General features: G+C 36.0%; 3 protein-coding genes and 1 non-coding gene across 4 annotated transcripts; 1 reads left to right on the top strand and 3 right to left on the bottom strand.

Moving 5' to 3' along the window:
* Nucleotides 1-2,471: 2,471 nt before the first annotated feature.
* LOC147541319 (double-stranded RNA-binding protein 1-like) lies at nt 2,472-5,890 on the bottom strand. The gene is made up of 3 exons (XM_086673437.1): nt 5,409-5,890; nt 4,017-4,279; nt 2,472-3,570 (listed from the first exon to the last, which is right to left on the bottom strand). Exons 1-3 carry the CDS (start codon nt 5,431-5,433, stop codon nt 2,629-2,631), a joined length of 1,230 nt encoding a protein of 409 aa, XP_086529563.1. The 5' UTR covers nt 5,434-5,890; the 3' UTR covers nt 2,472-2,628.
* Nucleotides 5,860-5,932, bottom strand: TRNAA-CGC (transfer RNA alanine (anticodon CGC)). Its single transcript has one exon. It is a non-coding gene; the product is annotated as a tRNA-Ala (tRNA).
* Nucleotides 5,933-6,867: 935 nt separating this feature from the next.
* On the top strand, nt 6,868-9,131 carry LOC147541317 (protein ECERIFERUM 2-like). The gene is made up of 2 exons (XM_086673436.1): nt 6,868-7,456; nt 7,852-9,131. The coding sequence occupies exons 1-2, from the start codon at nt 7,034-7,036 to the stop codon at nt 8,731-8,733; spliced, it is 1,305 nt and encodes a 434-aa protein (XP_086529562.1). The 5' UTR covers nt 6,868-7,033; the 3' UTR covers nt 8,734-9,131.
* A 713-nt stretch (nt 9,132-9,844) lies between these two features.
* LOC147541316 (protein NETWORKED 2D-like) lies at nt 9,845-14,608 on the bottom strand. Its single transcript, XM_086673435.1, has 2 exons — nt 13,986-14,608; nt 9,845-13,046 (listed from the first exon to the last, which is right to left on the bottom strand). The coding sequence occupies exons 1-2, from the start codon at nt 14,077-14,079 to the stop codon at nt 10,036-10,038; spliced, it is 3,105 nt and encodes a 1,034-aa protein (XP_086529561.1). The 5' UTR covers nt 14,080-14,608; the 3' UTR covers nt 9,845-10,035.
* Nucleotides 14,609-15,823: the final 1,215 nt, after the last annotated feature.

Raw genomic sequence — 15,823 nt, 5'->3', positions numbered from 1 at the left:
CATTTATGAATCCCTCGACCTCGGTAAGAAGAGAGGAAGAACATAAGGTCACAGTTTGGGCTCCACCGGAGAGAGGGAAATTAAAAATCAACTTCGATGCAGCGTTCTCGAAAGGAAGAGCTGATTTGGCGGCTGTGTGTAGAAACGAGTATGGGGAATTTGTATGGGCTGCTACAGACATTGTTAGTACTTCCTCGGCGATGGAAGCCGAAGCTAGAGCTGCCTACTTGGCAATTGAAATGACACTACAACTACCTGAGTATGAATGTGTTATTGAAGGAGATGCCTTAACTATTATTAAAGCATGCACAGAAGAAGAAAAGGACATTCCATGGAAAATAAGATCCACATTAATGAGAATTCGAAGAGAAAGTATACGGCTACATGGTTGCACCTTTACATTTTGCTACCGTAATGCAAACCAAGTAGCACATCTTTTAGCAAAGAATTCGTCTCAATTAAATTTATTGTTAAGAAAGGAGATCATTGAGACTCCCGCTTGCATTGTAAGCCAATTGGCGGCAGATAAAGCCAATATTTCAGTAAGCTCGAGTAGCTAATAAAATCGGCAATAGCCTCTCTTAACCAAAAAAAAAAAAAAAATATTTTCGTTTTCGTCGTTCACGACGCTTGGCTGATTAACCCTTAGCAAGTGGTTCGCCTCGAAACTTTTTGTGGGCTCTAGAGTAAATGAGGGTGCCATGAATATCTCTCCATCTTCTTCGTTGGCTCGAATAAAAAGAGATGTAAGTGTATATAAGGGAAATGTTAAATACACTCACCACCACTTCTTTTATACGCACTTACATCTCTTTTTATTCGACCAAAAATACCTTTGTTGGGAGAGAGCATGTAACAAAAATTGTATGTGCATTTAAAATTTTCGTTTAATAAAATTTGGCCAAAAATTATTAATAGAGTTACTTTGGCTATTTAGAAAGTACAAAAGTTAGAATCTTTTCACTTTCTCTGTAACTAAAGTTTTGCTATTTACAGAGCACATAGACACTAAAATCAAATTTTGATAAAGATCAAACTGGAAAAATACATATAGATTGATTATAGAATATAGAGTAGAAAATATTTTATCTCCTTCATTCCTAAACCCCACCACCAACTCCTTTCCCCATCTCACAATCACCTACTAGAAACACTAGTAATGGAAGAAACTAACAATGAAGAAGCTTCAATAGTGGAAGAGTTTGATATAGAAGAACTCAACTACAACTCTTCATTGGACTCATATAACAAACATTCTAAGTGAAGAAATAACTTTAAAAGGTAATATAAACTAATTTATATTGATTATTCCAAAAAAGAACTTAGATTTCTTCCAGTTTGACAGAGTAGTTTGGTGGTCAAGAAGCTTCATTAGTGGAAGAGTTTGATATAGAAGAACTCAACTACAACTCTTCATTGGACTCATATAACAAACATTCTAAGTGAAGACATAACTTTAAAAGGTAATATAAACTAATTTGTATTGATTATTCCAAAAAAGAACTTAGATTTCTAAGTCAACATTTTTTCCTAACTTTTATGAACAACTCAAATTTTCGGTGAAATAATGCTTAGAACGGCGAGCATTTTCGGTGACGTTTTTTTACCAAAAAATTTGGTGAAAAACAAAATAAACTATAACAAAAATATGACAACATAAAAAAAGGTGAATTTTCGGCAGGAACCACCGAATTTAAATCGAAATTTTTCGACCAGAGCTAACAAAAAATATGGCAACAAAATCTCATCTTCTTCTATGACAAAATTTCTTTGAAAACTACCTAAAGAGCTAAAGAGAAATCTACTTCCATGAGTATATATGATTCAAGATAAATCTATAACAAGATTTCTTCGAAAACTACCTAAACAAGCCTTGAAACCCTAAAACTTCAAGATAAAAGTTGAAAGAATGGTTTTAAGAATTTTTAAAGGGAAGTGATTAAGGGTTTTTAGTTGGAGAGAATGACCTATCTGTAAAATAGGGGTCTAATTCTAAATACCTAACAAGTTGTGCTAAAATCAAACTCTCCCTAAATACCAAAAAGTGTGTGCCAAGTACCAACAAATAGCCAGTTTTGTAAATAGCTCTTAGTAGCTCTGTAAATAGCAGCAGCCTAAAATTTTCAATCCAACATTATTTCTTTCTCAAGAATTCTATTAGAGCCTCCGCAACTACTAGAGGCGCCTACCACAATTGGGTTTTGTCAACTGGATTTTGTAGTGAGACTGCCAAAATTCAGGGTGTATATCAAAGGAGACCTCGAGGAGAGTCTGCAGCGATACCCCCTTTGAGAGTTTCAGACCCTCGATCCAAGGTTTAATGGTGGAGGTGAAGATGAGATTTTGACAAAAAATCAGCTTGCACCCTAAGTAGATTTTGACTAAGTCTTTGTTCCCAGATAATATTTTAAATGTTCCAAAGCCATGGCCTATACAAACCCATAATAAAATGAGAATACGAAGTGTTCAAATTTGGAGGTCAAATACTATGCTAGGGTCTTCATTATAACATTAAACAGTAAACTCATACATATCATGAATCTCAACTAGATCAAATTTTCGCTGTAAAAATGGTTCGACTTACTTGCTCGATATTAGAGACCTGAAACTAATCAATGGGGAGGTCATTCATGGCTGAGTTGTAGCTGATCCAACCAATCCCGACACAACCTTTAAAGTCGGAATTTCTTGCCCTTTTTGATTCTCCGCTCCCTCGTTCCATGTTCCTAGACTATTCATATTTGCATCAATGGCTAAGTTTCCTAAAACATTTCCATTCTCTGATCCCTTGTTACACGTTAGCTGAGTACTCGGATTTGCATCAATGGCTAAGTTTCCTGAAACATTTCCGATCTCTGATCCCTTGTTCCTTATTAGTTCAGTACTTGAATTTGCATCAATGGCTGAGTTTCCTGAAACATTTCGGATCTCTGATCCCTCGTTCCATGTAAGTTGAGTAACCGGATTTGCATCAATGGCTAAGTTTCCTGAAATATCTTGATTCTCTGGTCCCTTGTTCCATGCTAATCGAGTATTCAGATTTGCATTAATGGCTAAGTTTCCTGAAACGTTTCCGATCTCTGATCCACTAGTTTCCATACCCTGATCACATGTCACGAGCATTCCTGCACTCTGAAACTGAATAAGAGACGTATTTGCCGTGTTTCCTAATACTACTGCATTTGGGAAATTCTTCCTTGGCCATTTCTTCTTGAAATTAGCCTTTTTTGGTTTGGTAAGCTTCTTCGTTTTATCAGCTACTGTGTTAGTAGACTCAGGTCCTTTCTTTTTGCAAGGAAGAACAGTAAGCTGAGAGTTGCCACTAGGGTTTACCTCGGATCCACTTGTACTCGACTGGATTGCTAAAAGAGCAGTCCGGGCAGCTTTGATTTCGGCTTCTTTTTTGGTTTTTGCTGTAGTTCCAATATACTGAATTCCTCCAATCTCGACGGCACAAAAAAAGGATGAACCTTTTACTTGGTCATCGTTCTGACAAATATATGATGGAATTGCATAGTTCATTTTTTGCGCATACTCCTGGAGTAGATTTTTGCATAAGCCTGTTTCATGCTAAAACACAAAAAGAAATCGAAATAAGCATTCAAGGGCTTGTTATTTCTCTTTAAGTTTTCGAAGTAGATGTTTTACTAATAGTGGTTGGTTGCAAATAATTTTCTAAGGTAGTGTCTCTTTTTTGATTATCTGAATGTGACTCGTCTGAGTCAGACCTGTTTTGGTTCGGGGCACAATGTTCAATTCTGGTTCTTTCAAGCAATGGGCTCTTGGATTAATGTTAGACCCAAATGGACCCAAAATTCGTCTGAGAACCATTAAGACCATCAGATAAATGACAAGATCTCACGTCAGATTTCAGATGTGAATTTCGCTATCTCCACTCGAGCATTTTCTACAGCTGACTGTGTCACATGTAAAATATCCAATCAAGATTGTCTATAATTAACCTTCGACGCCTTGCCTTCCCTTGAGGGGAGAATGTAAATGGAAAATGCACTTACCACTGGATATTTGATGGAATCATTCTTGTTCTCTGATTTAGCTATTTCCAGTAGAGCAACTTCTGCAGCTGACTGTTCTGATGCCTTACGATTAAAAAATCCAGTGAGAGATTCATATCTAATTCCATTCACAGTCACGTACGATTTGAAGTGAGGCTCATGGGAAGGGCCTTCCTTCAGAGTTTCATACACAGGAGTTAGAAGCCCTTTCTTCTGCGCGTATTCTTGCAAGCGGCTCTTGAATACATAGCAGTTTGATACGCCTGTAAAAGTTTATAAAAAAAGGTGATCATGCAAAGGACAAATAGCAAAAATGTGCGACAATACTTATCACAAAGTCATTGACGGCAAAAAGCAAGTTCAATTCAAAATATCTCTTTCTTTTTGCTTTGATTATATTAACTGCCTCTAAAAGATAAGTAATCGAAATCACTCCCATGCAGCGACATACTTCATGTTCATGAAAGCCAGAAGCCCATTTATAGGTTAGCACAGAAAAAAAATTCAAGGATTAACAATCAAGTAATCGACGGAAGCGTTGGGAAAATGTCCTGAGATGTGAATCAAAATTTAGTTAAGCGAACAACAAAATAATATACGTTACTTGCAGAGAATACAACAAAAACACAAGTCTACGCCTCTATGGTAGTGGGCAATGTTTAAGATTTCAACAAAGTGACCTAATTGTTCAACCATGATGTTTCAAGTGTCTACACTACAACTTCCACACTAATTTGAGCTTGAAATGAAAAGGGTTTTAGGTGTAAAATGGCATTCATTGGAATTCAGTTCGGTGTTAAAGAGACCGAAGTAATGCACAAGCTTTTACAGTAAACCGAACCAAACCTCTACTATTATTCATCAATCTATTCTATTAACTAGTACGTGTTCAAAGTTTTACTATACATACTCTTTGCCCACTCTATCTATTATCTAAGTCTTCCAAATTGCAGAACCCATTCGAGATATCACCATTTGAAGTTCAAACAATCCATGAAACTCAAAAAACTAACTTGGGTAAACAAGCATAAACACTATTAAGATAAATTGACTAAACACAACCATAGACCCAAACCTGGTTAACCCACTCATGTCTACCCCTAAGCCCTAGTCCTAAAATCCAAGATTTCATTCCAAAACAAAAATTCAAACAAATGGGTACCAAACTTTAGTTGCAAACAAAACAAATTCAAACCAATAATCATCAAAGTGACATCAAATTCCTAACAAAGCGAGCAGAAAATTCTACAATAATTCTTAATCAGAAATTGGGAAGAAAAATACAGAGTATTAAGAGATGATTCGTGAAAAAAAAAAAAACAATTTTTTTTAGCTAAAATTGAAATTGGCAACTACCCACAAAGAGATATAGAAAGAGGGTCCAGAAAATACCTTGGAATCCATTAGAGTTGGACATAGTTTAGATGAAGGAGGAGGAAGCTGAGAAGATTTCCTCTCCCTCTCTCTCTCTCACTACAAACTAATTTTCACTTTCTCTCTCTACCCAGAAAGAAAAACCCAAAATCAAAAGAATCTGTTAGCCCTAAAACGAGAACAGGATCTCTTCAGTGGAAGAAGAAGAACAACTGCTGGCTTTACTGGAAACCCCCAATTTTCACGCGGAGCTAGCTAAACCCTTCCTTCACTTCAGAACGTACACAAGTACCACCAGTTATACGTCAAATTAGTGGCCCGAAGAATTTATGGCCGTTGGGTTATTGATATGGTAACGTTCCGATGAAATTGGGTGATGGATAGAGACGGTGGAATCATTATAGGGTGTAATGTGTCGGTCTTCGTAGCAATAGAATATTTAATAGAGGAGAAAAAGGGAATAATAAAATGGAGGTGCGGGGAATCGAACCCCGTGCCTCTCGCATGCGAAGCGAGCGCTCTACCATATGAGCTACACCCCCTTGGTTGCTCCTCTTCACTATTTTAGGTTAGAAATGATTTGGAGGTATGTCATCATATCTAATTGTAATTGATTTAGAAGACATTTTTAAAAATGTAATTTTGGGTTTTAATTATGTCTTAAAGTCGAACTGCGGCTAACTTGTCACTAGGTTGATCTCAAAAGATTGTGTCAAAGTGTGTCCAACGTCCTGTATTCAAAGCCACACAAGTGGATAACTCGAGTTGAAATCTACTTGTTGGTACAATAAACTAGGCGTAATGGCTTTAGATATATCAACATTTGTGGCCTACGTAATAAGTAGAGTTAAATTTCATAACCATCAAGAGAGTACTTATGCCGACGTTATTTTCACCGTAGTTTGGTTGTACATCAAAATAGTTTAATTAACTACTCGTGTTCTCTTAACAACATATTTCGACCGGTAAGAAACAACTATATAACGACCTGAAACCAATGTGACTCCTTACATTTTGCGTGTCTTACAATTTCAGAGTGGAGTTCTTTTACATATTTTTCCAACAACATAAAAGATGCTTGATATGTATGATATATCTAGCACAGGTTGAAGTTTGACATAGTTCGAGCACATATACAAAGTTAAGTGGTTGAACAAGGGATGCTACTTGTGTCCTATTATGACTCTCTTTTTGGACCTTAAAGCCATTCTTTCTTTATTATACTTCTCAAACCCACTAAGAAACCCTAGATATTTAAGTACTTGGTCACATTTCATAGCCTGATACACTACCAAAATTAAAAGAGCTTCATAAATTTTGAAGTAAATAGACAGTTGAAATAGTCAGAAACCAGCCAAGGTGTGTCCAAATGGTTTGAAATAGGCATCTGTATTTTCTTCATTAAAAAAATCCAACTACCCTCAATTGTGTCATAAAACCTATCTCAACTGTATTGAATGATCTCTTTCCTCAACTGTCTATTAAAGATATTGAAACCAACTCATCAATCAATCAACCCATCTTTTTATACCACCAACTATATTTCAAAACTTGCTTCATTCTTTCATCCTTTACCTATTCAACAACCATCACCCCTCTTTTGTATCTTTGTCTGTCTGTTTGTTTGTTTCTCTATTTTGACTATGGTTTCCGCAATCGAAAATCTTGTATACAACAAGAGGTTGTCGTCGGTAGTACCGGCGAAAATGACAGAAGAAAACATGGTAAAAGAACTTACTTGGAAAGATTTAGTAATGAAACTTCATTATATTAGAGGTGTATACTTTTTTAGAAAAAGTGCAGTTCAAGATCTAAAAAATACAACTTTTAAAGAACCTATGTTTGGATTGTTAGGTGTTTGTAATGATATTTCGGGTAGGATTCGAAGAATATCGGAGACAGGGAGACCGTTTATTAAATGTAATGATAGTGGTGTTAGAATTATCGAAGGTCAAAGCGATAAAACAGTTGATGAATGGCTAGAGATGAAGGCACTTCATAATCTTTTGGTTTTTAATCAAGTTCTTGGTCCTGAATTGGGTTACTCTCCTTTGGTTTTTATACAGGTATGTATTTGTTCATTGGTGTTTCTTACACTTTCGGCAGTGTTTTGGTTTTCTTCAAGTTCAGATTAAAATTTAACTTGAGATCTAAATGAACTTGAGTCAAATTTCAGAGTGCTTATTTTTATCTGATTCGTGGGTATGATGAGTTACACATAAATTAAGTCAAAGTTAACAACCAACCGTCTGAAATAACTTTAAATGACTATTTTGCCCTTGAACGAAACAAGTTAGACTTAGATGACTTAGATTCAACACAAGTCAGAGTTAGATGAGTCAGACAAGTCAGACTGAATCGAGTCAGATTCATATGATTCAGACAATAGAAAACTACATTTTTTTTAAGTTTCAGAGCTAAAGATCTTACTCTTTTTGCAATTGTTTTCATTGTTCATCAGTTTACTTGGTTAAAATGTGGAGGATTATCAGTTGGAATCAGCTGGGCACACGTACTCGGCGATTCATTTGCTGCTACAAATTTCATGAACATATGGGGACAATGGGTATCTGGAAATTATTCAACAAAGTCACTAGAACTACCAAAATCAGATACCCAAACAATGAAAGCTCAAATAAAAAAATCTTCAAGTTTTGAAGAAGAAGAAGACGAACCAGTCTCTGTTAGAAAGGTTGAACCTGTAGGAGATCATTGGGTAGTTGCCAATAACTACAAAATGGAAACATATTGTTTCCAAATCACAGCTTCACAATTAGATCATTTGAAATCAAAGATACCATCAATTCCAACATTTGAAGCTCTCTCAGCTATGATTTGGAAATGTATAGCGAAAGTTCAACAAGACGGAGAACCAAGAACTGTGACATTTTGTAGAAATGATTCTTATAACAAAGAAGGCAAGACAGTGAGCAATAATCAGATTTTAAGTGTTGTTAAAGCAGATTTCTCCATAGTTGAAGCTGAACTATCCGAATTAGCAACTCTAGTTGTCGAAAAATCAAAGGAAGAGAACAGCTTGATTGAAGAAAAGATGAACAAAGACGATGGGTTATCGGATTATTCTGTCTATGGTGCAAATCTTACATTTGTAGATTTAGAAGGACTCGAGCTTTACGGGTTAGAGATGAACGGACAAAAGCCCGTTTTCGCAAATTACACTGTCCATGAAGTTAGCAATGAAGGAGTTGTTTTGGTGCTTCCAGGACCTGAAGAAAATGTCGACGGAAACAATCGAAGAGGAAGGACTATTAATGTAACTTTGCAGGAAAACCAAGGCAGAAAACTGAAAGAAGAGCTTGAAAAAGAATGGAGTATTGTGTGAAGAGATAAATAATGGGATTGTTTACAGAATTCATCCAAGTAGTGTGTGTTTGTATGTTTTAAAATTATTCACCAAGATTAACCTTCCTTGAGGAGTTTATGATTCTTTGTTGAAAAATGCTAGGGAAGAAGAAAATCCGGACAAACTCTCAGCAGAAATCTTATGTGTTTAGCCATGATTCGTGTTCTCCAAGATTCTGATCTACAGAGGCGCGACTTACGACAAGCCACATAGGATTTCTATCTAGAGTGTGCCTAGTTTTTCTTGTTCCCTGACATTACTCTTCTTTGTTAAGACATTGTGAACTCAAAGTTGTAACTAAGAGGTATATGATGCCATTGTCACGGCATATTCATGTGACATAATTTATTGCACCATCTAAATTTCTTTATGTCAAACGATCCTCTTTAAGCAAGAATATAAAAGACTCTAGAGATATCTGACACACAAGGGCAATCACTTAATAATGAAGAGTCTTCATCTTGAGTGGCCCGAATCAACCAAAATTAGATCTAACATCTCGTATTATCTGATCAACATCTCACTTTTTGAATGCCCCAGATCCTGACCGTAGATGACCGTTTTTGGTTGATTTTAGACTACTCTTTCGGCCCGTCTTATCAATTTTTAAGAAAAAAATGCTAAACAATCCGAAAAAATAGACCGACTAGAGGCCGAAAGCCGAAGTGTCAGGCTTGCAGTGGACGGCCCTGGACCCCTGGTGAGAGAGAAATAGCCCATCCGATGAGAGCCGGCCAGGCGGGCTTTTGGCCTGTATCGGCCCATTTTTTCTGGCTTTTTTAGTATGGTTGCTTTTTTGACAAAAACTAGATTAGATGGCGGGAAATTTTGAACTTGAGTTCGATAATAGAGGTAAACGAGTTAGGGTTTGGTTGGGGACGATGACGCCGCTTTGCTTGAAGAGGTAATCTTGTTGTAATGAATATTTGGGTTTTAGGGATTAGGGTTACCTCATAATATCATGCTTCTTTGTTCATTTTCATGTTAAATATCATAACTTTTGTAATCTGATCTGTTAAACTTCTCAAATTTAGATAAATCTGTAATGGGTAATGATAATTTTATAAGATTTGATGGAAAGTTCAGCAAATAACTTGAAATTCAACATGATTTTGTTATGAATCTAATCCTTTTACATAGTCAAATGAATATGAAAATCTAGGGTTTATAAAATAAGAGAACCTTTAATTTAAGGTTTTACTTATAAGTATACATATATCATGAACAAGAACAAAAAAGAAATCAGTTAACCCACCTTCGAAACTCGAACTGATATTAATATTATGGTGGGAGTTTATCGGCCAAATCGCCACTGTGATGGTGTTTATGAAGTGCTGGGTTGATGCACAAGAACATCGACGATTTCTTACTCTTTGGTTTACTCCCAAAGAGGAAAGAGCGTAAAGGAATTCGAGGATTACTACTACTTCCTGAGTTCTTTGATTGACTCTTACTTGATGCTCCCAACTTATATTCATCGTTCAACTTCGATAATGTCTTCTCTATTTCTAAGTTCAAGCTATTAACATGATCTAACCCAGCTTGTAATTCATCTGCAACTTTGTTGTTTTCTTGTTTCATGTTCAAAATTTCGCCTTGGAATTTCGCTGCTTGAACATTAGTTAACTCAATATTTCCGTCGGTTTTCCCACTCACACTCAATACTTTTGATATCTCTTCTTGTATGTCACATAAATTTGAGAATCGACATTGAAGTTCTTCTTTCAGCAATACACCCTTTTCTAACCAGACTGTTAATTCTGTTTGTATCTCTCTCAAGTGTTTATAGATCGGTCGAGCATCTGATTTTAAAGACCTACTCGATCGATGACTTCCGTGACCCGAGTGACCTTCTTTTGAACTACCATCTTTAGAACTACTTTCTTGCTTCTTTTCTTTCAGTTTTGAAATCTCACCCTGTAGATCTTCGATAGACGTTTGGAATTTTTGAATCTGATGGAATGATGTGCTAAACCTTAACCAAAACTCGAGATTTTCTTCTAAAAGTTCGTCGATGTCTGTTCTGAATTTTCCTTCGAGAGGTGAAACTACTTGAGGTTCATCAACAACAACTGTCTTGATCTCTTCTTCTTGTTTCTGTGCAGGAGTTTCTGCAGTTTTGGTTTCGGATGATTCTTCCGTTCTTGTCGTGGCTTCGTCATTTTGTTCTGAACTCTTCAATTCTTCTTCTGTGTTGTCATGAGATAATTTCTTCTCAGATCCTTCGTTTTCTGCCATGTAAGTATCGGCATTTCCTTCAAAACCTTGTATAATATTTAATTTCTGACGTAGACATCGAATTTCCTCATCTTTTGTGGCATTAGCATTCTTTAAATCTCTTATCTGTACTATTCTTTCAAGAAGAGCTTCTCTATTTTTCTTTTCAAGTTCAGTGTTCATCTTCTTCGCGTCCTTGAAATTCCGAAGAATCGAAGTATATTGATCTAATAGAATTTTTTCCCTGTCTTCTAATCCATGTAAATATAACTTCTTCCAGTCTACTTCTGGTTCTTGGTTCTTGTCTTGCTCACTGGATTCATCAATAAGATCAATATTTCTTGTTTCTGATGAATCTTTATTATCTACTTCGTCTATCTTGCTTGGGTTCTCGTGATTTTCGGGTTTTAAAACATTAAGAGCGTCTGTGATATTGGATTTTTCGTGGGTCTCTTCAGGTTTTTTTGCACCATGACTGATATTACCCACATTTTCTGTTTCCGTCGCCTTCATCTTCACCAAATCATCATCTGAAATCCCTGTTTCTTTTACTTCTGCTACCTCGGTATGTGATTCAACAACCGAAGGAAATTCAACATCTAGAGGTGATTTCCCATTGAGAGAAATGGTTCGTTCTATTTGAACTGAGTCTTTTGGGATTTCGACTTCCTCTTCGTCTTCGTCTTCCTCTTCTTCATCTGCATCTTCCTCTTCTTCATCTGCATCATCCTCTTCTTCGTCTTCTTCCTCTTCCTCATCATCAGGCCTCACATTCTTTAATTTCTCAGTTAAGTGATCAATGTGACATCGAGCTTCAGTGAAGTAAGTTTGAAGGTTATTATTTTGATCTTCAACATTCTTATTCAGATCATGAATTCCATGGAGATCCACCTCTAATTTCTTTAGCTTTTCAGTCAAAGCATTTGAGTCATGAATAATAGTCGATTTTTCATCTTCCAATTGATGTAAGTTCGTATGAACCTCTGTTGTTTCAGATCTTAATCTCTTTATAAGAGCATTCTGAGACGAAACTGCACCTTCCAGACTAATAATTTTAGTTACAAGTCCATCAATCTTCTCAGCAAGTTCTGTCACAGTAAGAGACGATTCATGATCCGTTTCAAAATGCTCCTTGATCTTCTCGCAAATTGAGTCTCTTTCCGCTTTTGACTTCTCAACCTCTTTCTCCGTGTGTTCCAAACCCGAATCATTAGTTTCAGTGTCTTCTTTCTTAGTCATTAGTTGTTGATCTTTCGTATTGGGAAGAAACTTGGATTTCAGAGTTTCGAACTTCTTTTTTGCTTCTTGAAGCCTCAGCAACTCTATTCTTGCCTCATCGGCCGAACTTTCTTGTTTCTCTAGCAATTGAATTAAACTCTCATGACATGATTTCAAAGCAGTAGCTGCCATTAAACTTCGAGCTTCATCGTCCTCGATAAAGGTATTGACACTAAATTCTTCTTGTAAACTGCAAACCTCATCTTGCATTTCTTCTATCTGCTTCTCAATTTCGCAATACTTTGCTAGTGAACTCTCGTACGAACCTTTAACAAATTCCTTCTCAGTCTGTAAAGCTAAAATCCCTTTCTGAAGTTTATCAATCTCTGAAAGTGCCTCAGCTATTGATATCCTAGAACTAGTGACGGGAGTCGATATAGATGGAGTACTTTTAGCTTGTATATTCTTTGTAGGCAATGTTAAGAGACCTTTCACATCTTTCTTTGGGATCTTTGGGACTTTGGGTATGTTAGGTTTTGGTGGTTCGGGCGGAGGTTTTTCGACGAGTTTATTAGGGTTTAAGACAGGTCGAGGTCTTGGAGAAGAATTATCTTCGTCGTCTTCTTCCATAAACTGAACTTGTTCAGGAAAAACAGTAGCAATTGTATTGTTTGCATTTTGTAATTCTCCTGAAATGTGATTATATCTCTCAGCTAATGCTTTATATGCTCGAAGCGATTCTTCTACGAAATTTATTAGTTCTGGTCTTTTCCTGTAGTAAAATTCTGCTCTTTTAGCAAATGAGTCTCCTTCATCTTGTAGGAGATCTAAAGTGGATTTCACTTTTTCTTCCATATCTGTGATATCCAAAACATCAATGAGTTAGTAAACCTCAAGATTAGAGAACAAAAGGAAAATCAAAACAATGAGAAACAAGTTGGAATCACTATTATGGTTGTGATTGGACAAGTTTAATATAAGTCACTTTTAGGGCTTTTTCTCATTGTTGAACCTGAATTGTGGGACTTGTCTAAATTTGAATCCTCTCGCTAAAAAAGACCCAAAATCAACATATTCAACTAGTCAGCTGGGTCAGACAAAACAAATATTCTAAAATCTGGCTCGTGTCTTACCCGACTTAGAATTTCTTTTTTATCTTGGTCCATGTTAACATGGTAGAGGGATCAATATGTAACAACTGATAAGACATGTCAGAAAAGACAATTGAAAAAAAAGGAAAACCGGGTCCTTAGGTGAAATCATAACCACCATTGGATCTGATCTTGTTTTCAATCTCGAGATTAGCCGCACGAAGTCACATCTCCACATTGGTTTGTAAGAAAATGTACAGACATAAAGACTGTACATTTAAAATCAAGGAGGTCAATGGAATGAGGATAGACCACAATGTTGTTTTCTTTTACCTTACAAAAATGGAGATTAATGCTATTTATCCACTAATTAAGGTTTTCTAAAATACCAAAATGCTAGGGTTTATATGAATTGCTTTGGAAAGGAAAAAAAATGGGTATTTGATATTTGGATCTCTCATTTGATTTCTCTTCAATTTATATGAATCCCTCTAAAGAGTTAGTATTTGTATAATTCAAACTCATTCCCAATTGTTTATTTATTGGACTACCATTAAACCAAATCTAAATTAACTTAACCCATAATTTTAATCTTAAACAATAAAAAAGAACCCATTAATTCAAATGAAAATGTGTAAAAAGAAACTAGAATATATTCAAGAAAGAAGAAAAAACCAATGTATAAAGATCAAAATGTTATAATACCTTGTAAGTGCTGTTCGAGCCATTTTGATTGTTTGGTTCTGATATGACTTGCCCACCACCATGAATAAGCATTACTTGCAGCTCTCTGCAACATATTATATAATCTCTCTGTTTTCCTCTGTTTCTGTTTATACAAAAACAGAGCCGATTGAATCTATAAAGATGATGATGATGATGATGAGAGAGAAACAAGGGTAGTAGTAGTAGTAATCTAATAAGAAACCATGATTAGAAAAACAGAAAGAAACAAGTATGAAGAATTAAGTCATATTTTGGTTCAAAATTAGGAAGGTAATTAAATTTCTTAACTCCCCTTATGGAGGAGAGTTGAAATCGGCCGGAATATATGGACAACCACCCTGTTTACATTTATTTTTATTAGGGTTCTCTTCTGTTAGGCTTCCACTTGTCACCCCTAATTTCTTGTTTATATTTTTTTTCACACAAATAAGAAGAGATTTTTAAGTTGATTAGAATAACAACAAGAAAAGGTGACGAGTGTCTTTTAATTTTCATTTTATTACTAATACAAGTTATCTTTAGATTTTTTGCAAATTCAACCATCTTTTCTAATTATAATCGGCTGATATCTCATCAAAAAAAAATTTATAATCCGTTGAAGTGCTTTGTGTATTCTCGAAAAATACCTTCACTTCGACTCCTCCTTTCTTTTTGGTTTTCAAGGTTGGATCTTATAATTAGTTTAGATGGAAAGTGAAAGATCTGACGTCTTCTGCTGGATTGGTGGTTTCTTCAGTCATGTTGTCATTATTTCAACCGATCACTCTTTCGTTTACTCTCTTTATTGTCTCGCCCATTCTCTCTGTAACCTTTTATTTATTTATTTTCTCTCGACCGTTTGCTTCTCTCCCTTTGGTCCCAATATTTGGAACTTAGACCTCCCCAAAACCCCATTTATTTGTTCATGGGACTCCAAAATGAGTAAAAGTTAGGGAACATAAGTGGCCATTGCCTTGAATTATCTTGTTTTACAACCCCACCTATCACCTTTAAGTGGTGATTGTGAGGGGAAACATTTCCTTCCCTACCTGGTTGATACTCAAAAGAAAGCAATTCTAGAGACCAACTTGAATACTGTGAAAATAGTGAGGGAAGGAGTAACTAGCAACCAAGAATATAATATATATGTCCTCTCCACTTATTGCAAATTAGTTTTGAGCTGGATGACCACAAACTTAACATGGTATCGGGGGTAGGCAAACAATTAATAGGCTTAAAAGACACGTGTGCTCCACGTCATCCGAAAAAAATGCGTGTTAGGCTAACCACGCCACACGTGAAGGGCCATGCGATAGGCTCAAAAGGCACACGTGATAGACTTAAAAGACGCACTTGCTCCACGTTACCCGCAACAAAAAAAACACGTGTTAGGCTAACCACGACACACGTTAAGGGTCGTGTGAGAATAGTCTCACATAGGAGAAGGGGTAACTAGCCACCAAAGATATAATGTATAGGTCCTCTCCACTCATTGCCAATTCGTGTTGAGTTAGATGACCACAAACTTAACATGATTCTAACTAGTTATGGTCAAGACCATAACAATTTCTTCTATGTCAAATACTCCACCTTGATTTTTGAAATGAGAGTTTATTTCTTCATCTACATTGATATTTTGATGGTGGTTCTTGTTGTTCCAATTTCATTGCCTAAGTTTGACATACATGATTCTAACTAGTTATGGTCAAGACCATAACAGTTTCATGTTATCTCAAACAGCTAAATCATGAGACAAACATTTTTGAAATGTGACTATAGTCTATCTACATCGCGAATCAGATTTCAAGCCTAAAATATAAAAGAAAAACATCATCTAA

Source organism: Eschscholzia californica, unplaced genomic scaffold (assembly GCF_041429995.1).
Source record: "Eschscholzia californica isolate CP2 unplaced genomic scaffold, dmEscCali1.0.p SCAF_4, whole genome shotgun sequence".
NCBI lineage: Eukaryota > Viridiplantae > Streptophyta > Magnoliopsida > Ranunculales > Papaveraceae > Eschscholzia > Eschscholzia californica.
The sequence above is the reverse complement of the archived record's forward strand: the minus strand, read 5'-3'. Positions and strand labels throughout refer to the sequence as shown.